Source organism: Dendropsophus ebraccatus, chromosome 3 (genome assembly GCF_027789765.1).
Source record: "Dendropsophus ebraccatus isolate aDenEbr1 chromosome 3, aDenEbr1.pat, whole genome shotgun sequence".
NCBI lineage: Eukaryota > Metazoa > Chordata > Amphibia > Anura > Hylidae > Dendropsophus > Dendropsophus ebraccatus.
Genome location: NC_091456.1, coordinates 38,857,905 through 38,880,729, shown reverse-complemented (window position 1 = coordinate 38,880,729; position 22,825 = coordinate 38,857,905). Strand labels below are relative to the sequence as shown.

The following is a 22,825-nucleotide window of genomic DNA, read 5'->3' as shown; positions in this document are numbered from 1 at the left end:
ACCACACGTCACTGGGGTTCTACATTATCTAAATTCTGTCCCTTATTCCTATTTCAGGGGTCACGTTGATCCAGGGATTATTCTGATCGCCATTATGGAGTCGGGAAGGAATTTTTCCCCTGTGATGAGGCTACTGTCGTCTGCCTCACGAGGGGTTTTTGCCTTCCTCTGGATCAACACAGGTTGAATTTGATGGACACCTGTCATTTCCAACCTTATAAACTAATAATTGGCCTAATACCCCCAAATAAATTAGAATTGTCCCTTTTCCCCAGCTAAGTAGGTATGGCCGCCATTCCCATTAGAGGATGCCATGATGCAATTACAAAGCCTCTGTGCGGCCAGGACAGTAGAAACCCCCCACAAGTGACCCCATTCTGGAAACTACACCCCATAAGGAATCTAACAAGTGGGGCAGCGGGTATATGGCCCCCTGGTGACGGCCACATTTGGGACGTGAAAATGAAAAAAATGGTATTTTTTATTTTCACGGCACATGTTCTACACATGTGCCCATCACTAGTGGGGTCCATATGCTCACTGCACCCCTTGTTAGATTCCTTATGGGGTGTAGTTTCCAGAATTGGGTCACTTGTGGGGGGTTTCTACTGTTCTGGCAGCACAGGAGCTTTGTAATTGCGACATGGCCTCCATCCCCCATTCCAGCCTCTAAATGGCGCTCTGTCCTTTTGGTGACTTGCCCTGTGCCCATATGGCAAATTATGTCCACATGTGGGGTATTTTCGTACTCAGGGGAAACTACCCTACACGTTTTGTGTTCATTTTCTTTTTTAACCCCTTGTGGAAATGGAAAAAAATCAAGGCTAGACCAACATTTAGTGTAATTTTTTTTTAATTTTTACTCTAAATCATTGATCTTGTCTTGATTTTTTCATTTTCACAAGGGGTTAAAAGATAAAGAAAAACACAATGTGTAGAGCAATTTCCCCTGAGTACGGAAATACCCCACATGTGGACATAAAGCGCCATGCGGGTGCAGGGTAAGCCTCCAAAGGGAAGGTGCGCCATTTGGTTTTTGAAGGCTGGATTTGGATGGAATGGATTTCGAGGGGCCATGTTGCATTCAAAAGGCCTCTGTGTTGCCAAGACAGTTGAAACCCCCCACAAGTGACCCCATTAGGGAAACTACACCCCTCAAGGAATGTAACAAGGGGTGTAGTGAGCATATGGACCCCACTGGTGACGGGCACAAATGTGGAACAATGTGGCGTGAAAATGAAATATTACATTTTTTACACTATAATGTTGGTTTAGCCTTGAATTTATCATTTTCACAAGGGGTTAAAAGAGAAAAAACACACAATATATGTAGAGCAATTTCCCCCGAGTCCGTAAATACCCCACATGTAGACATAAAGCGTCATGTGGGCGCAGGGCAAGCCTCCGAAGGGAAGGAGCACCATTTGGATTTTGGAGGTTGGATTTGGCTAGAATGGATGATGAACGCCATGTCGCATTTACAGAGCCCTCGTGCTGCCAGGACAGTGGAAACCCCCCACAAGTGACCCCATTCTGGAAACTACACCCCTCAAGGAATCTAACAAGGGGTGCAGTGAGGATATGAACCCCTTGATGACGGGCACATTTGTGCCATGAAAGTGAAAAAATGAAATTTTTCCCTTTCACGTCACATTGTTCCACATTTGTGCCCGTCACCAGTGGGGTCCATATGCTCACTGCCCCCCTTGTTACATTCCCTGAGGGGTGTAGTTTCCAGAATGGGGTCACTTGTGGGGGGTTTCCAGTGTCTTGGCAGCACGAGCGCTCTGTAAATGCGACATGGCCCTTGAAATCCATTCCAGTGAAATCCAGCTTCCAAAAGCCAATTGGCGCTCCTTCCCTTTGGAGGCTCGTCCTGCGCCCGCTTGGCACTTTATGTCCACATGTGGGGTATTTCCGTACTCGGGAGAAACTGCGCTACATGTTTTGTGTTTTTTTTTTTCCTTTTATCCCTTTGTGAAAATGAAAAATTGAAGGCTAGAACAACATTTTAGTGTAAAAAATACTTTAGTCTTTTTTCAAGCCATATTGTTTGGAAAATCTGTGAAGCACCTGTGGGGTCCAGATGCTCACCGCACCCCTTGTTACATTCCTTGAGGGGTGTAGTTTTCTAAATGGTGTCCCTTTAGGGGTGTTTTTTAGGTTTTGGCACCCCAGAGCCTCTGCCAACCTGAAGTGGTACAGTCAAAAATGACCAAAAATAACGGAGCCATTGAAATTCACTAGGCGCTCCCTTATATCTGAGGCTTGTGGTTGCGTCAAATAGCGCAATAGGGCCACATATGGGGTATTTCTATAAACTGCAGAAACGGGGCAATCAATATTGGGGTGCATTTCTCTGGTAATAGGTTTATAATTATGAAAAATATTGGATTACAATAAAATCTCTGCACAGAAAATTAAAATTTTCAAATTTCTTACACACTTAGCTTTTATTTCTGTGACTCCCCTAAAGGGTTAAAAAACTTTCTGGATGTGCTTTTGCAGAGTTTAGGGGGTGCAGTTTCTGAAATGGGGTGCTTCGTGGGGCTTTCTAACACACAGTCCCCTCAAATACACTTTAAACCTGAACAGTTCCCTAAAAATATCTGATTTTGAAATTTTACTGAAAATTTGGAAATTTGCTGCTAATGTTTTAAGCTTCCTATTGTCTAAAAAAAATGAAATATAGTTTAATAAATGCCGCCAACATAAAGTAGACATGTTGCTAATGCTATTTAATATATAATTTATGTGGTATAACCATTTTCTGTATAAGCAGAAAAGTTTTAAAGTTGGAAAAATGCATTTTTTCACAATTTTTCACGCTATTTTGGGTTTTTTCATAAAGATTCGTTATAAGTATCGACTCCAATTTACAAGAAATGTGAAGTACAATATGTCACGAGAAAACAATCTCAGAATCAGCCGGATAGGTAAAAGCATCCCGAAGTTATTAATGAATAAAGTGACACTGGTCAAATTCATAAAATTTGCTCTGGTCCTTAAGGCCATTTCAGGCCCGGTCCTTAAGGGGTTAAACAATAACACCCAGTAATATACAGTCACCCTGTATAGACTAAATAGAATAGAATAAATAGAATGGTGGCACAGAACTAACTTAACTGTGTATGTGTAGGTGCCATATGCAATAAGATGTCTATATGTCTAACTTAAGTGGCCATCTTATAACTGGTTTGTAAAAAGAAAGGTGATACTTACATTCCTCCTTCAAGCTGAGGCCCAACTTTTTCATACATCTTTATTAAACGACTGCAGTTATACACAAACATGCCATCGAGCTCACGTTTCTCAATGTTCACTCCAAAAATAAAGTTTAACTCTTTTGGTTCTTTCAAGGCTCTAAAAACAAAACATGTGTCCTTAGTTGCACATTAATTTTCAGTTCATAATTGCCCATGCTAAAATATGAGTTTGTGCTCTTGCTTTTGTAACTGGGAAGAACAATTTGCAGGAATAGGAAGGAATTGTTTATGCTACGGAGAATTGTCCTCTGTTACAGAAGATGCATTAAGTATGCAAAAAAAAAATCTCTTATTCTCCTACAACATTTGTGTCTATATCACAGTCAGAGTAGTGTGTCTGGCTAATATTATGTACTCCTTATGGAAATGACTTAGTTTTAGGGTGCCTGTACACAATGAAGTAACTGCATTTGGTAGCCATAATGTTTTACTGCAAATTTCCAGGGTTCACCACAGACAGCCATGGGTTTGTAGCCAAATAAAAGGACATTAAATCATTGCAAGATAACCATTAAACAGTGTCCTTTATGACACTAAACAAGGTGACAAATTACCTTTGCTTTGCCTCTTTAATACGTTTCTTAACATCGGCCTCTCTACGAGCAGTAAACGCAGCATTATGCACCTGTCTGAGAGCAGCCTGAAACAAAACAAAGGAAAGACATATAAACCTAATTTGTAAATATAGTTAAAGGGAATCTGTCACTAGGTTTTAGAATGCCTTAAATGAGGGCAGCATAAACTAGTGACAGAAATGCTGAACAGATTTGTATACATTACTTACAGCACTCTGTTCAGCCGTTCTCCTGATATGCAGGAAGATGGGCTTTATGCTGCGCCACTCCCTCCACCCCCAGATGTTGATTGACAGCTGTTTGCCTATACACAGCATAGATAGACAACTGCCAATCAGCAGCCGGTAGGCAGAAAGTGCTCATGCTCATAAATATCCAGGAATTAAGAGCTGCACAGAACAAAGTAATACATGATTCAGCCTCTCTGTCACTAGTTTACGCTTCTCTTCGATAGGACATAGGGTATAAACCAGCTGACAAGAGTCTCTTCAATAACAGATTAAAATTCATCCACTTTTCTCATTAAGAAAAAAAAAAATACTTGATATTAACCCTTTACTGTTCCAACAAATTAAAATTTTTGGCTTACGTTTTTTGCCTTTTCACCTACTAAGAACCATAACAGCCATATGAGGGCTTATTTTTTTGTGGAACAAGTTGTACATTTTATTGGTACCCTTTATTTTACCAAATAATGTATTACAAAGCCAGAAAAAAAACATTGAGAAAATGTTTTAACACATAAAATAAACTAAAAAAATCTGTGAATTACTTTATGACCCCTATTACTTTTATTTTTCTACCTAAGTTTTGCAAGGATTCATTTTTTGTGAGCAGCATCTAAACACTTTAATGGCTGGCATCAATGTAATTGCCCTTGTTGGTCAATACTGACCGATACGTCGACACGTCAAGTATGACAAGGGCTCTGTTACTAAGTAGTGTTGAGCGAGCCTGTCAAAATGTTTGGGTTTGGGAACGGTATCCAAACCTGCGCAGCTTTTGATTCCCCACAGCGACAGAAGTTGGAGGCCGTCTTAGGGCTAACAGAAAATAAAAGGCAATCTCCCATTTTCTCCCAAAATGGTACCATTAATGACTGTAGATCACTGCCCAGGAACAAGCATTGTTAACAAAAGAAAACAGATTTTGATGACCTGACAATTATATCACTTGGCCAATAGTAAGAATATCCTAAAGCTTTACCTACTGGTGACACAGGATGACCAAAGATGACCGCTCTTTTAGAGATAAATACTGCCATGACTTATTCTGTCAACAGTTAGACTATTATCAGTCTTACCCTAGATTCCCGGGCCAAGTCATCTCCAAGGCGAGACTCTAGGGCTCGTGCTTTACTTTCTGCTTCCCGTGCTTTTTCCTCCGCTGCCAAAAGACAAAGGTTACATTTAGCGATTAAATATAGCCTGTTCAGGCAAAATGCATTTTTAATTCTAAGATAAAACAATATGCTTAAAAATTCTTTCAGCTGACAATGCATTAAAAAAAACTAAGTTATGTATACAAATTCAAAAAGATTTAGCATTTAAATAAAGGTATAAAAAGAAAAGGTTAAAGTAAATCTGTGAGGTGTAATTCACATTACAAGCTGCAGACACTGTTAGATAGCCATAAAGACAAGGAGACACATGGTACCTGTCATACATCTGTCTGTGATTCAATACCGTAGAGAAACGCTTTTACTCTCTGGTGCAAGGTGTCAAAGAGGCTTTCCCAATCTTGTTACAAATCTTCCAAATAAACAAGCACAAATAGGGATCGGAGAGGGAGTTAAGAAGTTACAGCCTTTACCTCTTCTAAAGTCTGGGAAAGCCTCTGACATTATGCACCAGAAAATAAAAGCATTTTTCTAATGTTTTCTACAGAAGGATTTATGAAAAATACCACGTGCCTCCTTGACTTAATAGCTATGAAACATAGTCAGCAGTCTGGAACCAGAATAGCATCTGACAGATTAACTTTAAAGTGTACCTGGCACAACAGGCCGCTTCTGGATCAGCGGCAAATTTCACTGCTAATCCTGCATAGATACGAAGACGCAACGAGACTGAAATGCACGCGACACCCATTACAGTCTCATTGTGTCTCTGTATCCATAAAGATCCTAACTTCTGGATTAGCAGTGGATCTAGTCACTGATCCAAAAGCAGCCCATCATTACAGGTATTTAAAGAAAAATAAATAAATAAAAAAAATCAGACATCATCAGACAAAATCCCTTTTTGTCCCCAATATACCAATTTTGGCCATGTGCTCTGCCTTCTTCACCTCCTGTTCAGCTCGTGTTTTGAACCGATTTGATGTGTATTTGTACATTCTGGGAGAAAAAAAAAATCTGTCAAATACCATAGTAAAAATAACACGCTAAAATGTCCTGGCATCACCCCTTTTTCATTTATACTAGAAGCCTTGACCCCTCTAACAAATACACTTTCAATAACTGCTGGCTGCACATCTGTTTGACTGACAGCTCTCTCTCCTGTTCTCCACATACACATTTGTCTTTTACTACATGGTAAATCAATGTTTCATCATCTTGACTGTAAGAATAGTGCTACAACCTAAGCTTGAAATCGCTCATGCATTTAAATAAAAATTTAAAGAAACTGTACAGAATCTTACTAAATGCATATAAAACAAAACATTTTTTTCCTTACCTGGGCTTGTAAAGGCAACAAGATAGTCGCTTGGTCTGAACTTTGTGGCCATGAATAAATATTCTCATTCTTGGGTCTATATAAAGAACAGCGGCATAAGCTCGAAAAGAACCCCTCTCTGGCTTCCTAGAAAATACATATTTATACATTTGTGATATGTAATAAAACCAAGGGGTGGTGTGTGATGCAGTGTGTTAAATAAATCATCATGCATATGCACAAGCATTTCTTAAAATGATAACTAATCCCCCTTGTGCCTGCTTTGTCTTGATAACCTGGTTCTAGATAGCTATGGTTCTGGCCCGCTTTTGGGCATCCACTAGGTTGGGCCACTCATGCTCAGTGCAGTATCCTGATTAGGACAAATAGTACTGGAAGTTGGTTTTCACTTCACGTGCAAATCAATGGGGATTGTAAGAAAGGGTCTGTCCTGTTGCAAGGCAACAACCAGGTCACAGGTTGACAACCTTTTTGTGTACTTTAAAAGTAATCATTTAAAGATGGATATGTTATAAGGTCTACAAAAAAAGCAGTATGAACCCAGCCTTAGAGAAGAAATCAGGAAGTAAGCTACTTTACTAAAAACAGCACATTTGTTCTCCTTAACTTCTTTGCTCATGATACAACCCCTTAAAGTGACACTGTCACCCCCTTTGGGCATTCTGACATCTCTACACAGGTGTAAAGGGTAAATTTAGCGTTTTTCACACCTTATTTCATATCATACGTCATGGTGTTTGTTCAAGTAAAAAGTGTCCTTTTATCAACTGCAGATTGTATTAAGTGGGCGTGGCCTCACACCATTAGCGCCACTTACGGCATCGTTGGCCCCGCCCCCTTGATGCCCATTGGTTGGCCGACGTAAAGGGGGTGGGGTCTGGACCTTTCGGCCAGCCTGTTCCAATGGCCGGCGAGGGGGGCGGGGTCAACTGTGCCATTGTGGGCGTCCACTTAACTCAATCTGCAGTTCATAAAAGATGACTTTTTACTTGAACAAGCACCGTGATGTATTATATAAAATAAGGTATGAAAACCGCTAAATTTACCCTTTACACCTGTGTAGAGATGTCAAAATGCAAAAAGGGGGTGACGGTGTCACTTTAATGACACAGTTGATTCAGCCTTGTGGACATCCTCCAACTGGAGTCATATAAGGGCTTGTTTTTTGCAGGACCAATTGTACTTTGTAATGACACCTTCAATATACCATAACATTTTTTATTTTATTTCTTTTTAACAATGGAAGTTGCCTCAACCAATGATTGGGTAAGCAGGCATTTCCTGCAGGGACAACATGAACACACAGAAAACAGTAAGAAGCAGAGAGCAGCGTAGACCAGAAAAGCTTGGAACAGCAGCTGCAGAGCATGATGGTAAATAATTATCTTCCTAATTTTTTATGCACACCAAGTCCATTTTTACATGGTACACAATACACTTTGAAGTAAAGCATACAAATAAAAAAACAAACAACTCTTTACACATGCTTCAAGCTTCCCACTTACGTTCCTTCAGGTGAGGTTCCTGCCATTTGAATATCTTTAGGATCAGACACTATATCAAGTTCTGGTTCACCAGAGTCCATTAACTTCAAATTAAAAATTACAACTAGTGTACCTAAAAAAAAAAAAACAACACACACACACACAAGATATGAAATGTTATCTTTACATGAATCTGTATGTAAGCTGGAATAAATTTATTCTTTACTGTCAGATGAATTTTACCAGAACTTCCAGAAATTTTCATGAACTGTTCCATGACTTCCTTGTGGGAACGAAATGGAGAATACTTGTAGATCAGTTCAGTTTCAATGGCAAATTTTTCCATATTATCTGTCAATGCCTCCCCAGTTTTTGAATTCCATGTGGGAAGCGGAACAATCACCTACAGCAGGGGTAAAAGGGAAACAAAATATGTAATTATCACAGCCTAGGGAAACCTTCATTTTTTTTTTTCAATCTCTTGCCATCTATTGCTACCCCATTCAAAACCCTTTACTCTGAAATGGAACTAAAGTAATGAGTTTCCGGTCACTAAATACCACAGAACATAACATTCATATTAAAAGTTGTGTTGCCTTTCTTACCTGAATAGGATTTTATTTGAATAATCTTAAAAAGGAAAACTCACAGCACAGTTTCCAGATGCCTATCACGCGAGCATTGTATGCATACTATTAGCAATGCTGTGTGAGCTAGTGTCTTCAGTAAAAACTATCTATTTTAGCCAGCTCATTTTCAGCTGCGTGGAATTTCAAGATGAACAGGGTATCAATCTGGAGGAGGGAAAGCAGCCTGCAGACACAGCAGGAGCTAGAATGGGGGGTCTGTGACACTGTTAGCCTCAAATAGAAATAGTTGTTTTTTTTTAACCAAGGACGCCAGATCACACAGCATCGCTAAAGGTATGGTTGTGATGCTTGTGTAATAGGCAGCAGGCATAAAGCTGAGATGTGATGGTTCGCTGTGGGTAGTTCAAGCCAGTTTCTGTTTTACACATTTTCATAAATCTGGGCCATAGACAATGCTATTTAAGCCTTAACAGATACTTTTAAAATAAAAAGCACGAGAAATGTTTGAACACTGCAAACCTCATCAATTCCTTCTTCTTCGTGAAATGTACGTGACATAAAGAGACAGGTCATTGAATCTCCCTTCTTTGTGAAAAGGATGAAATCTTTTCCAATTCTCATAGAGCCACTAGATAAAATAAGGAAAAATATATACATAAAAAAAGTAGAAAGAAAGAATATACATACACTACCGTTCAAAACAATTTTGTGTTTTCCATGAAAAGTCACCTCTTCACCACCATACGTTGTGAAATGAATAGAAAATAGAGTGAAGACATTGACGAGGTTAGAAATAATGATTTGTATTTGAAATAACATTGTTTTTACATCAAACTTTGCTTTTGTCAAAGAATCCTCCTTTTGCAGCAATTACAGCATTACACACCTTTGGCATTCTAGCTATTAATCTGTTGAGGTAAGCTGGAGAAATTGCACCCCACGCTTCTAGAAGCAGCTCCCACAAGTTGGATTGGTTGGATGGGCACTTCTGGCGTACCATACGGTCAAGCTGCTCCCACAACAGCTCAATGGGGTTCAGATCTGGTGACTGCGCTGGCCACTCCATTACCGATAGAATACCAGCTGCCTGCTTCTGCTGTAAATAGTTCTTGCACAATTTGGAGGTGTGTTTAGGGTCATTGTCCTGTTGTAGGATGAAATTGGCTCCAATCAAGCGCTGTCCACTGGGTATGGCATGGCCTTGCAAAATTGAGTGATAGCCTTCCTTATTCAGAATCCCTTTTACCCTGTACAAATCTCCCACCTTACCAGCACCAAAGCACCCCAGACCATCACATTACCTCCACCATGCTTAACAGATGGCGTCAGGCATGCTTCCAGCATCTTTTCATTTGTTCTGCGTCGCACAAACGTTCTTCTTTGTGATCCAAACACCTCAAACTTGGATTCATCCGTCCACAACACTTTTTTCCAGTCTTCCTCTGTCCAATGTCTGTGTTCTTTTGCCCATCTTAATCTTTTTCTTTTATTGTCCAGTCTCCAGATATGGTTTTTTCTTTGCCACTCTGCCCTAAAGCCCAAAATCCCGCAGCCGCCTCTTCACTGTAGATGTTGACACTGGTGTTTTGCGGGTACTATTTAATGAAGATGCCAGTTGGGGACCTGTGAGGCATCTGTTTCTCAAACTAGAGACTCTAATGTGCTTATCTTCTTGCTTAGTTGTGCAACGCGGCCTCCCACTTCTTTTTCTACTCTGGTTAGAGCCTGTTTGTGCTGTCCTCTGAAGGGAGCAGTACACACCGTTGTAGGAAATCTTCAATTTCTTAGCAATTTCTCACATGAAATAGCCTTCATTTCTAACAACAAGAATAGACTGTCGAGTTTCAGATGAAAGTTCTCTTTTTCTGGCCATTTTGAGCGTTTAATTGACCCCACAAATGTGATGCTCCAGAAACACAATCTGCTCAAAGGAAGGTCAGTTTTGTAGCTTCTGTAACGAGCTAGACTGTTTTCAGATGTGTGAACATGATTGCACAAGGGTTTTCTAATCATCAATTAGCCTTCTGAGCCACTGAGCAAACACATTGTACCATTAGAACACTGTAGTGATAGTTGCTGGAAATGGGCCTCTATACACCTATGTAGATATTGCACCAAAAAACAGACATTTGCAGCTAGAATAGTCATTTACCACATTAGCAATGTATAGAGTGTATTTGTTTAAAGTTAGGACTAGTTTAAAGTTATCTTCATTGAAAAGTACAGTGCTTTTCCTTCAAAAATAAGGACATTTCAATGTGACCCCAAACTTTTGAACGGTAGTGTAGTTTAATGTAAATTTTTGCATATTACATCCCATCTCCTCCATTGTTCATATTTACATTACATGATTATATATGTATTCATGGTTTTAATGATGATTATATGATTAAAAAATATAAACTACTTAAAATTCAGCAATGATATAATACGAAATACCAGTATACAGGGACTAGGGTAGGAGCCAGGGAGGTGAGTGCATTTTATTTTTTTGCCCTGGGCACATACCAGAGCTCCGACAATCACCAACATACATCTCAAAGTTGGCATTGTTCCTTTTCTCCACCCACCAATGTATACTAGTTTACAAAGGTCATTACACCAAAACATCTCTTAATGAGTCTTAATTCATAAATGAACCTGAGATGTATTATATAAAGAATGTGTTTTTGTGTGCAATATATATATATATATATATTCAACATGTGTGTAGCATTGGGTGATACATCTGCGCCTTCAAAGCATGCTCTGCTGTGCTCTGTGCTTTCTCTTTCTAAATATATTTACTCAATGCTCTCCATCTCTAACATTAGGTAAATTAGAGACAGAGAGCCCAAAGTATGTATGTGGGCATTCAGTCTACCTCTGCTACTGCCCCATACAAAGAGTGTTAAATTTAAGGTAAAATCAATCATTTTTATTTTTTGTTCTCCATGCAACATTAAAACAATTTCTACACACAGAACTCTTACCCGAAGACTGCAACTCAAAGCAGCACAGTCCAAACAAATCCCAGAATTGGCTACTCCAAGATTTAAAATTAAAAGACATATATACAATTTATCTAAGTAAAAAGCAGCAAAGTCTGCAGCACTCACCATGCTGTACTTCTTTATTCATACAATCAGCACAGAGCAATGGAGGCGTCTGTTCCGATTTTATGAACAAAGAAACAAAGTGCTGCAGACTTTGCTGCTTTTAACCTAGAAATAAATATGCAGATACTTACGATTTCAAGCCGTTGCCATACTGTCCAATTTGAATAGACTCAGGAGTTCTCTTTGCAGAACGTCCAAACTGGATTACACTAGCTGCCTCACCTATTACAAGGGACAATAAATCACAATAATTGAACCTGACTGCATATAATCCACTGCTGAAAAAGGTTACAAAATATTTAGCTATACAATTAGGGAAAGATAAAATTTATAAATGCATGCCATATCTCAAAGTTAAATACAGAAAATAAAATAATTGCTGTTTAATGATTGCAAAATATGTATTCCCACCATAGGAAGTGATGGTAGATCACAAGTATATAATTCAAGGATCATTCATATTACTTTAATGTATAATTCATATGTGTGACGATTACACACCTGGAGAAACACTCTGTTTTTAGGCCTCACAGGAGGGGTACTATTCTATACATAAGGATATGCTATTACTTGATGGGGGTGTGGCCTCAAACCCCAACCAATGCTGAAAATGAGGAGTGGTGATTTACCGATGCATCCTCTTTACTTTTTTCTCCACAGTGGTAGTTTTGGCCACCTAGTGTGTAGGGTACTATAGTACTGCATCATTTAAAGGGAATGAAAAGGCCACTGTGCTTTAGCATAGTGGACACATGAGAGCAGAGGCCACATTATAGTGTGATGGTCTGTGTCTTGTGGTTCTCTTCCCCTGCCCCTATTTGTATTTCAGGTGATGGTTTTAAAGAACCGGGTCTGATTGACTGCGGTGATAAATGACATCACCACCAAGATGTTAAGGACAGTATCTGGGAAGATTACGGTTGTCATGGCGACATATGGACACTGCTGATTGAGCAAATCCTGAGCGGGAAAAGAGAGAGTTATAAATAGTTTGTGCTCTGTGACTGAGGGCTCAGTCAATTACCTCACCTTGAACAGCGCCCCCCCCCCCTATTTTGATCCCAAGGGATTGTCACAGTGTTTTATTAGTAGGTGTGGTCACAGAGTAAACTCTGTGGACTGGTTTATTTATGGACTTTAAATTATTATATTTTATTAATATTTATGAATAAATAATATTTGAATTGATGGTTAAATAAAGTAAGCCATAATAAAACACTGTGGCCTGTTTTCACCAACTCAACGTGTTTGTTGTTATTTAAGTTTATTATAGTAAAGTTATAAACTATAAGTGGGCCTTCTGGTTTCATGCACCATCAGGCCTGGGCTGAAGCACTGGAGGCAGGCTGACCCACCCCCAGTGGGAGGAAACCTCCGCCTCTCTATGACACTGCTCCATTAGAATCAATAGAGCTGTATCATAGAGGGTGGAGGTTTCCTCCCACTGGGGGTGGGTCAGCCCGCCTCCAGTGCTTCAGCCCAGGCCTGATGGTACATTCCCTTTAAGTGCAGGGAATGTAGGGTTGGCAGCTGTAATCAGCGTATAGGTCTAACAAATTGAGTCAAGTGCTGTGGCCTCTTTATTTTCATGGTGAAGGTCGAAAAATAAGCAAATAACAGCCTAGTGCCATTACTTAATGAGATAAGATTAGCATACACGTTACAAAAACTACACAAAGGACATGAAAATGTAAATCTTACTTGGGTCCATCCCTGCTCCATCATCAAGAAAGCAAAGCATAAAACCTCCTCTCAGTTCCTCTCTTGGCACTGTAGGTGACATTTAAAAATAAAAGAGAAATACTGTGCATTATTATTAGAACTACAAAAAAAACTTTCAGAATACCAAACTCGGTAAACAGTATTGTTAAAGGGGTTGGCCACTTTATAGTAAAATTGCTCAGTGTACAGGATTAGTAAGTGTACTTACTGTATATACTGACAGCAGCTCCCTGTGTACCTCACAGAGCTACAATCAGAGCCCCCTCCTCCAGGCTGCTCTGCCCAGCTCTGTGGTGTTTTGGTGCATAAGATTGCTTACATGGAGGAGCATGTTACCATGCCCCGTCCCCATTGTCCACCACTCAGCCTGTATATGTCTATGGAGGACACATGGGCATGGTCACATTCTCCTCCATGTCGGCCATTTTATGGACTGAAACAAAACAGAGCAAGGCAGCCCAGCCTGGTGAAGGGGAGTCTGATTTTAGCTCTATGAGGTACACAGGGAGCTGCTGTCAGTAAGTGTGCTCACTGTATATACTAATACTTTGTACTGACCTATTTTACTATAAAGTGGCAAACCCCTTTAAGCAATAAACCTGGTAATTTGGGCAAACTAGAACCCCACTACATACTAATAGGTATCAGATGGGTGTCTCTAGTTTGGCAGATCATGTTTCAGCTTTCTTTAATGTATCAGGTATTGACTTTCACAGTAGACAGTTGCAAGTGACACGAGAAACCTGGTATCCTCTTTCTGGATAAAATACAGCAGTTTTGCATGCTTTATTTTCCAGGCAGAACTGCCATAAAGAGTCAACAAGCTGGAACTAACAATAACAATTGTAATTATTTTACCATTATTCCAAACAATAGGAGCTGCCGCACTAGTATAAAATGGGATGTGAGCACTATTTTAAATGCATCTACAGCCATACATACACCTTACCCACTTGTATTTAAACTAATTTTCACAACAGTTAACATTTAGGCCATGTTCACACACCATCGTAATGACGGACATTTTTAGTGGACACTAACTGCCCCGTGTAAAGGGACCTTTAGGTCAGAACTGGTGAAACGGAGTCAGGTTTGATGGCAGCTTTGCTCACAGAGGCCTTTTCAGTTCTGCTCATAAGTTTTCTATAGTATTCAGGGCTTTGCGATGGCTACTCAGTTACCTTCATTTTGTTGCCTTTCAGCCATTTTGCTGCAACTTTAGAGGTATACTTTTGTCAGCAATACAAGACACGGAGGATTGGCCGTCTGTATAAAGTGTATCGGGCTCTCCTGACAACCAATGATAAGGTGTATATCGGTGGAAAGAGGGGTCGGGAGTCATGCCCCTATGAAATATATAAGCCGCAGTCATAATTCTCTGGCTCCCGCTTAACCAAAGCCTCAAACATTCCTGCATATTGGGAGGACATTGGCCGGACGGAAGAGATAAAGGATGGATGAACGATCGTTCATCTGTCAGTTATTCATGGTGTATGGACACCTTAAAGGGGTAGTGCGGCAGTAAAGAATTATTCACAGAATAACACACATTACAAAGTTATACAACTTTGTAATGTATGTTATGTCTGTGAATGGCCCCCTTCCTCATGTCCTACCACCCCCACCCGTGTACCCGGAAGTGTGGTGCGCTATACATACCTGTCACGTGCCGACTCGTCTCCGATCTTCAGTCATTGAAGACATCTTCGGACGGCCGGGCCGAATCCCTCCGATCGTCCTGAGTGCCGGCCCCCCTCTGCCGTGTCATCGGCTGCTCAGCCGCGATTGGCTGAACACTCAGGACGGTCGGAGGGATTCGGCCCAGCCGTCCGAAGAGGACTTAAATGACTGAAGATCGGAGACGAGTCGGCACGTGAGAGGTATGTATAGCGCACCACACTTCTGGGTACACGGGTGGGGGTGGTGGGACACGGGGAAGGGGGCCATTCGCAGACATAACATACATTACAAAGTTGTATAACTTTGTAATGTGTGTTATTCTGTGAATAATTCTTTACCGCCGCACTACCCCTTTAAGAGCAGTGAGACTATGGAACTCTACCACATGTTGTTATAATCGTTGACACATCAGACAAGATTTCTGCCAATGTTGGAGCAATGACTTCTGATTCTGATTGTCATATTTGAATTGAGAAGCGTTTTTTTCCCCCTGGTATTCAGCAAATGGCATCTGCCTTATAGGGATGTTTTTTACTTCCTCTGGATCAACACAGTCTTGCAGTCCTATTACTGCACTGAAAGGCTATATGCAAAAGCAAACATTTTTGCAACATTTCATAAAATATATATTGGCAAAATAAATAAAATTTTATTGCAACTTACCTGTAAAAATATCAATTCTTGTAGCATCAGCATCTCTATAAAACAACAATAGATACATCAAATACTATATTATAACATCTTGCTCAAGGAAAAACACCTAAAGGGGATTTTAAAACTGTACAAAAAAAAAAAAAAAAAAACTGGGCAAAAAATGTAAGTCACCCATAAATCTACCACTGCTGCCCTTGCAGCCTCAGTGGTTACATGAAACTTGTAAAGGACTAGACCTCTGAGGACAGTGAATGGCAGTAGTATCATGTGCACAATATACTATACACGATGTCACCGCAGGCCCTATGACACTGTTGTGGCAATGGGGCAAAGGGGGTGGTAAAAAAAAATTAAAAATTTTTTTCTTAGGGTATGTTCACAGTGAGGAATAGGTGAGGAATTGAAGAGGAAATTCAGCTCTGGCGGAATTCAAGCAGAAGTCCCATTGACTTCTATAGGCTTTCTATAGAGAGGATTCCTTGCTAATACCTCAGTGTGAACATAACCTAAGGCAGTTCTAGCTCGTAGTTCAATTTTAATCCCCACAACCACAAAAAAAAAAAAAAAAAACACTTTTAAACAAAACGAACCAGGTTTGGGAAAAAAAAAAAAAAAAACTGTACAGACCTTGCGTTATCAACCAATTCAGCCAAAGCTCCAAAAAGGAACTCGTGTGTGGTCCTATTAAGCAAAAAAAAAAAAAGAAAAAGTGGTTTAAGTATAAAGAAGAAAAATTACATAAGAAGCACATTTTTAAAAGAAAAATACATTTTAAAAGTAGATATAAGATGACAACAAGGGAATGGATGGACAAGCAAACAATCAAGCCTTGCAGTATTTCTGACCAACAGCTCTGCATATTCCTATACAAGCAAAGGCTGTCATATGAAAACTTAAACACCTAAAAGGTGTGTGGAGACATATGGGGAAATTCATGGTCACTTTCACAATTTTTGGAGGTAGCTTTGCCTTCAAGACAGTCTCTGTGTAATCCTGAGCCGTCAAACAAAACACTAATGATTTTAGTTATTCATATTGACAGATTGCGGTCTTGTTTTTTTGTGCGATTCAAAAAAACTGTGCCAGACATAAATATTTGTATAGAATTTAATGTAAAGCATTGGATTTTTCTGGTCATTCTCAAAATACTGCTGATAGCAAAACCTGACAACACCAGTTTACAGACCAAGACACACACCCAAATCAGAAGGCTGGGTTTAAATCAGTGATTTTTCAATTGACAGCATTGATGTCCAAAAGAGGACTTCTTGATCAAAATAAGTCTGTGAAGGTTATTTAAAATCTCTCTGAAACCTATTTCGAATAGGCCATCTGAAATCTCTATCTGAAAGTGCATGAAGGACAGAATGAACATATTCAGCCAATTAAGGCAATAATCGTTTAGTGTAAAAGGGCCTTTACACTCTTAATTCTAATCAGATGTTCATTCTGTCCTTGATGCTCTTTTAGACAGATTTCAGATATTTTGTTCGAAAAAGGTTTTACAGAGATCTCAAATAACCTTCACAGACCTGATTAGAATTCAGTTTAAAGGCCCTGTTACACTGAAAAATTATCAGCCTAAGGCTGATTAGGCTGGGTTCACACTAAGTTTTTGCAATCCGTTTTTTTTTTCATATTTTTTTGCAAAAAACGGATGAAAAAAAACGGATGCATTTGTGTGCATCTGTTTTGATCCGTTTTTCCATTGACTTCCATTGTAAAACGGATCCTTTCTTTTTGACGGACACAAAAATGTAGCTGACACTACTTTTGTGTCAGTTAAAAAAAACGGATGTTTTTTTTTTTTACAATGGAAGTCAATGGAAAAGCGGATCAAAACGGATGCACACAAATGCATCAGTTTTTCATCCTTTTTTTGCAAAAAACGGATAAAAAAAAACAGATTGCAAAACAGTTTGCAGTGTGAACCCATCATTAACGACCGTCCAGATCAATAATCGTTTAGTGTAATAGGACTTGAAAGGTCACTATCAGCTGACATGCATAAGCAATAGGAGCTCCGGCAATGGACCACCACTGACTTCAATGGGCAGCCAAATCATCTAAGGATCGTTTGTGCAGCCCTTTCGGCTCCACCCCACTTGATGCGTGTGCGTTTCACATCAAGGAAACACACCTCAAAATGGTAATTCCCCAGGTGCCCCAGCAAAGGTACAGGCCCCAGGCCTTCTTCATATTTCATATCTCACTGTTCTGATTCCTGGCATATCAAACATTACATGCCCGGGACAATCAGAACGTGAGATCTCCCTTACGCAATGACGAGGACAAGTAGACAGACCACAGTTGGATGTGGTCACTACACGTCAATAAACTTGCTGCAGAAATTACAGCCCATCTGAAGCCTGATATGCAAAGTGCTTTACAGTCTGCAATTTATGCTGTCTTGTTAGATTTGCAAAGTAAAGTGGACCACACTGTAGAAAGAGCACAGCTGAACAAGAAATCCTATCCCTACGCGCAGCTAGTAATGACCGTCATTGCGAGCTAGCTGTACAAAAACATGCAGCAATTGCACAATAAGATTGATGATATAGAAAACAGAATGCGCAGAAATAAGCATTAGCATTTGGTTGGACCACCAGAAAGCATGAAACCCTATGAGCTACACGCCTGTTTGAACATGAACTTTCTGAAGCCCTAGGGCTGGACTATTTTTGTAAAATAGAAAGGGCACACAGAATTGGGCCACCAGCACTTAAGAGTCTGCGCCACTAGACTAAAAAACACGCGCAAGAACTAATTAAGAAATTTCTAGATTACAATAACAAATCTGTTGTGTTACCTGCATTCAGAAATCATAACCAACCTCTCGTGCTTGATGGTAACATGTTGTTCGAGGGACTTCAGCAACCTCTGCACCACTCTATTCCATAAAAAAGACTTGTTTCCAGCTTCAGTATCCGGCCACCTTGAGGGTTTTCCATAATCATGGCTCCACATCAACCTTCACAACGTCAGAGGAAGCAGAGAAAGCCTTTGTTGTAGAGGATGGAAATAACTGCTTACAACCCTCAAGCGAGAAGACCTCTTTGCCAGATGCAGGACTCCAAAGACAGGTATATCAGATGTCAGTCATTGTCCTGCATGGATGGTCCAACTTAAAGTCACTGTCCCTACAGGAGGGCTGTTCTATCCTTCGCTAACAAGAGTCCAGAACTAAGCTTGGTGGGTGATCATAAGTAACAATTTCCCCCTGACACAAACATTTTCTAGCTCAATCTAAGTTTTATATGTTTGGTCAGAAGTGGACCATTATGATTTCCATACTATCACTGTAATACTTTGTGGGCAGGGTCCTCCCACTCCACGTACACCAGTCTGTCGTTGGCTTAATTTACTTATGTTATCTTGATTTTATGATATGATTTGTATTTGAACTCAATGGTGCTTTAATAATAATAATAATAATAAATAATTGCTGTTAAAAATAGCCCAGGCAAGATGTCATACAAAAACAAGTGTCTCATGGGCAGCTAGATTTTATGCAAGCCTCAACCTTGAAATTGCAAAGTGACTTTAAGTTGGACCTTTCGTGCAGGACAATGACTGACGTCTCTGCGATGATATCCCTGTCTTTAGAGTCCTGCATCTGGTAGAGGGGTCTTCTCCCTTGAGGGTTGTGAGCAGTTACTTCCATCCTCCGTGATAAAGGCTTTCTCTGGCGTTGTAAAGGTTGATGTGGTGCCATGATTATGGAAAACCCTCAAGGTGGCCGGATACTGAAGCTGGAAACAAGTCTTTTTATAGAATAGAGTGGTGCAGAGGTTGGTGAAGGCCCTGCTGAAGACCCTCGAACAACAATATGATGTTACCATCAAGCATGAGAGGTTGGTTATGATTTCTGAATGCAGGTAACAGCAGATTTTTCACTGTAAATCTAGAAATTTCCTGATTTGTGCTTTTTGCGTATAGGAAAGGGAAATCAATTGCCAATATGGTGGTAAGGTCAGATGTTGGGACTGTCAGAGGTCCAGGTAGGCCAGAATTGTAGCAGCATTATTAAAGCAGATGCAGTGGTACATCAATATAGTGGCACTAAACAATGGTATTAGGGATGGTCCGAACCCACCGAGGTTCGGCTGAACCCGAACGCTTGGCATCGGATTACCGCTGTCTGCCCGCTCCATGCAGCGGGCGGATACAGCGGGAGGACCGCCTAGAAAACTGGGATACAGCCTATGGCTATGGCTGTATCCCAGTTTTCCAGGCGTTCCTCCCGCTGGATCCGCCCGCTGCACGGAGCGGGCAGACATCGGTAATCATTGCGGATGGTTCGGGTTCGAACCCGAACGAACTCGGTTCGGACTATCCCTATATGGTATGTGTACTTGCAAGACTGCTAATGCTGTCTACATGCTAAAATGCCCTTGTGGCCTGGCCTATTTAAAGAAACATCTGTGGCACAACATTTTTATGAGAGCAACCATAGAGTGTACAATCTTAAATGGTTAATTCTGGAAGAAATTTATGGTAATAACCCTGGTGAGATTAAACATAGGTTGTTGCAGAAAGGAGTTTACTGGATTCATTCATTAGATTCAACCAAGAGGTTTAAGTCAGATATGTAATTTTGCAGTATTTCTGTAAGGGTATGGAGTAGTTTTTACCATCTTTATGACAGGACGTTTTTGTAACCAAGTACCCGAAACGTAGTGGTGTAAAGTTAGAGTCTCCGATGGACTAATGGAACTAAAGAGCTCTGCGGCGTGAAGACCGGACCCTTATTGTCTACAGCACTATGATGATGTGTTTATTTCTATATGTAATAGAACTGATTTGTGCATAATCTTCAACAAAGACAGCGTGTCCTAAGTCTTCTTTGTATTGCTGGATTGTGGAGCCAAGGTGGGCGACTCGGTATTGACTAGACATACATCACACAGTGCGGCTATTGGCACGGGACATTGTTTGCTCTCACAAGACCAGCTCACTAGCTGCAAAAGACTACAGTTGTAGACAATTGGTTCCAATTTACTCCTTTGCTGTTGTTTTTTTGTAACCATTTGCAGGGCACTACCCTGCTGCCACACTTAGGTTGCCCTGCAAAGTGTAAAGTGCTTTCTATGATTGTTCCCTGGTGATCCAGTCTGTTACTGCTCTTCTTACTTGCAGATGGTAGAGCTGCATCACCAAGGTTGGTATTGCAATCGTCGCATACAGGCAAAACCATGCCTGTATGTGGTAACTAATGGCTGCACAATACCACGTGCAAGCTTTGGCTAATGGCTATGCAATGTCATCTATGGTGCTTAGATTATGAAAGCTACCCATCATCAACAGAGGAACAGATGGCATTCTACATGTAAAAAACAGTACATTTGAAAACCTCTGTATCCCATGCCTGTAGTATACCTCAGTTGTTCTCCATTCATATTTAAACAGCACATGGTTTGTGCAGGATTCTGAGGAGTACTGTACAGTCTGAACCTTTTAGGGGTGAGCAAGGAGGACCTGTATAAGCCTATATTACCCCGAATAGCGGGATGATTAGCTTATTTTTAAAGCTTGGTAATTAACCAGGTCTTCCACATTTTCTTAGACCACCTCAAGAATGAAATTACTACAACTCAAATGACTTTCTAGGTGATCCTGTTCTGCAAGAATGACATCCTAAATTCTATTGTCCACCTGTATGTCTCAACTGGCCACAGAGAATCTTCCATTTTATTTTCTGCGTCCCCTCTACTACTGTTGGCCACGCAGACAATTTAATGATGTCACAGCAAATAATTATGTCCTTCTTCATGCCAACTACTTTCATACTGAGTGTAAAAGGAGAACGGTTAAGCAGTGGCATAGCCTGAGTGCTCTGTCTCAACATGGAGATATTTGAAACCGTTTGAAAAAAACGTAATGGCCGGTCCAAGAGCTTCAAAGTCCATTTTGATGAATCAATGCTGAATGCCTTCCTCATTTCTCTTTAGTCGTTCCCTGCCATCTGTAGCTCTTTTTCCTGGTCCTTCTTGACTGTAGCACAGACAATTTTTTTCCCACATGAAGGAATGTCACATTGCAAGTATGTCAATCTGCTAAAACAGCCATACTGAATGTCTCTCTGTTTTCTCATCCCTTTGGCACGTCACACTGGCAGTAGAATATCCTCACATGGACCACATTTGTGGTAATGCTCTGTGCCTGCTGTAATTGACTGGATAACCAGTCGAGAAACTCCTGAATTGCACGTCTGCTAATCAAACCCATTCTCGGTTATCCATGTATTTGTGTTCGAATAAATTGTGACTTTTAGAACCACCTTAGGAGGCAGGGAGCCCTAATAGCTAGTACCATGTCTGGGGAATGAAGAGGACATCAAACCTAACTTATATGCTCTCTTATGAAAAAAAAAAAAAAAGGCTAATTTAAATTATAGGTTTTGCGCCCTGCCAATAGCAAGAATAGATGTAAAAGACAGCGAGTCTGCAGTCTGTTAATGAAATAGGTAGAAGGCCTCTATTGCTGAACAAAATAGAATACATGGTGTTCCCAAGAAGTTAGAAGTTTTATATGACAACACACTGGTACAACACGTAGGATTTTACCATTATAACTTCTACCTTGAAGGGGATCTTTGTTTTGGCTTAATTCTAGAGAAAAAAAAAGATGAGGGTCCTGAATGGAAGACCCCCTTTAATAACTCTTTAAAAAGAAAAGTGAAATAGAAATGGGTTTTCTAAAGTTGATAACCCATTTAAAGCAATGCTGTTGCCCAAACTCTGCCCTCAATGTGTCTTTTTAACCACCAGGCTACTAAAAAGTTTTAGGATTTTCTACCAATACTCATTACTAGAGATTAGTCAATCAATTCGGCATAAATTTAATTCCTTACAAAAAACAATAAAAATCTGGCATCTGTTTAGATTCATTTTAGACAAATGTCTCAAAATGACAGTCACCATTACTAGTCCTACACAGCCACACATCTGTGTTGACCATCATGTTCCCTACTGTACTTCTGCTGCAAGTGCAAGCCCTACATCTCCTGCATTGTCCACCATCTTTCATACTTTACTGCTGGATACCCTATCATGTCCAGACTACATGTTAAAAAAAA

At 40.2% G+C, this 22,825-nt stretch overlaps 1 protein-coding gene across 6 annotated transcripts in view; it reads right to left on the bottom strand.

The window, feature by feature from the left end:
• The window catches only part of MORC2 (MORC family CW-type zinc finger 2), a 41,332-nt gene that overhangs the window by 16,460 nt on the left and 2,047 nt on the right, over positions 1-22,825 (bottom strand). For all 6 annotated transcript variants that reach the window (XM_069961506.1, XM_069961501.1, XM_069961502.1 and 3 more), the window contains exons 3-14: positions 16,375-16,428; positions 15,757-15,791; positions 13,393-13,461; positions 11,823-11,913; positions 9,113-9,221; positions 8,247-8,406; positions 8,025-8,136; positions 6,520-6,645; positions 6,100-6,179; positions 5,145-5,227; positions 3,821-3,906; positions 3,223-3,363 (exon numbers count right to left, since the gene is read on the bottom strand). In XM_069961506.1, coding sequence (XP_069817607.1) covers positions 3,223-3,363; positions 3,821-3,906; positions 5,145-5,227; positions 6,100-6,179; positions 6,520-6,645; positions 8,025-8,136; positions 8,247-8,406; positions 9,113-9,221; positions 11,823-11,913; positions 13,393-13,461; positions 15,757-15,791; positions 16,375-16,428 — 1,146 coding nt within the window. The remainder of the gene's footprint in view (positions 1-3,222; positions 3,364-3,820; positions 3,907-5,144; positions 5,228-6,099; positions 6,180-6,519; positions 6,646-8,024; positions 8,137-8,246; positions 8,407-9,112; positions 9,222-11,822; positions 11,914-13,392; positions 13,462-15,756; positions 15,792-16,374; positions 16,429-22,825) is intronic.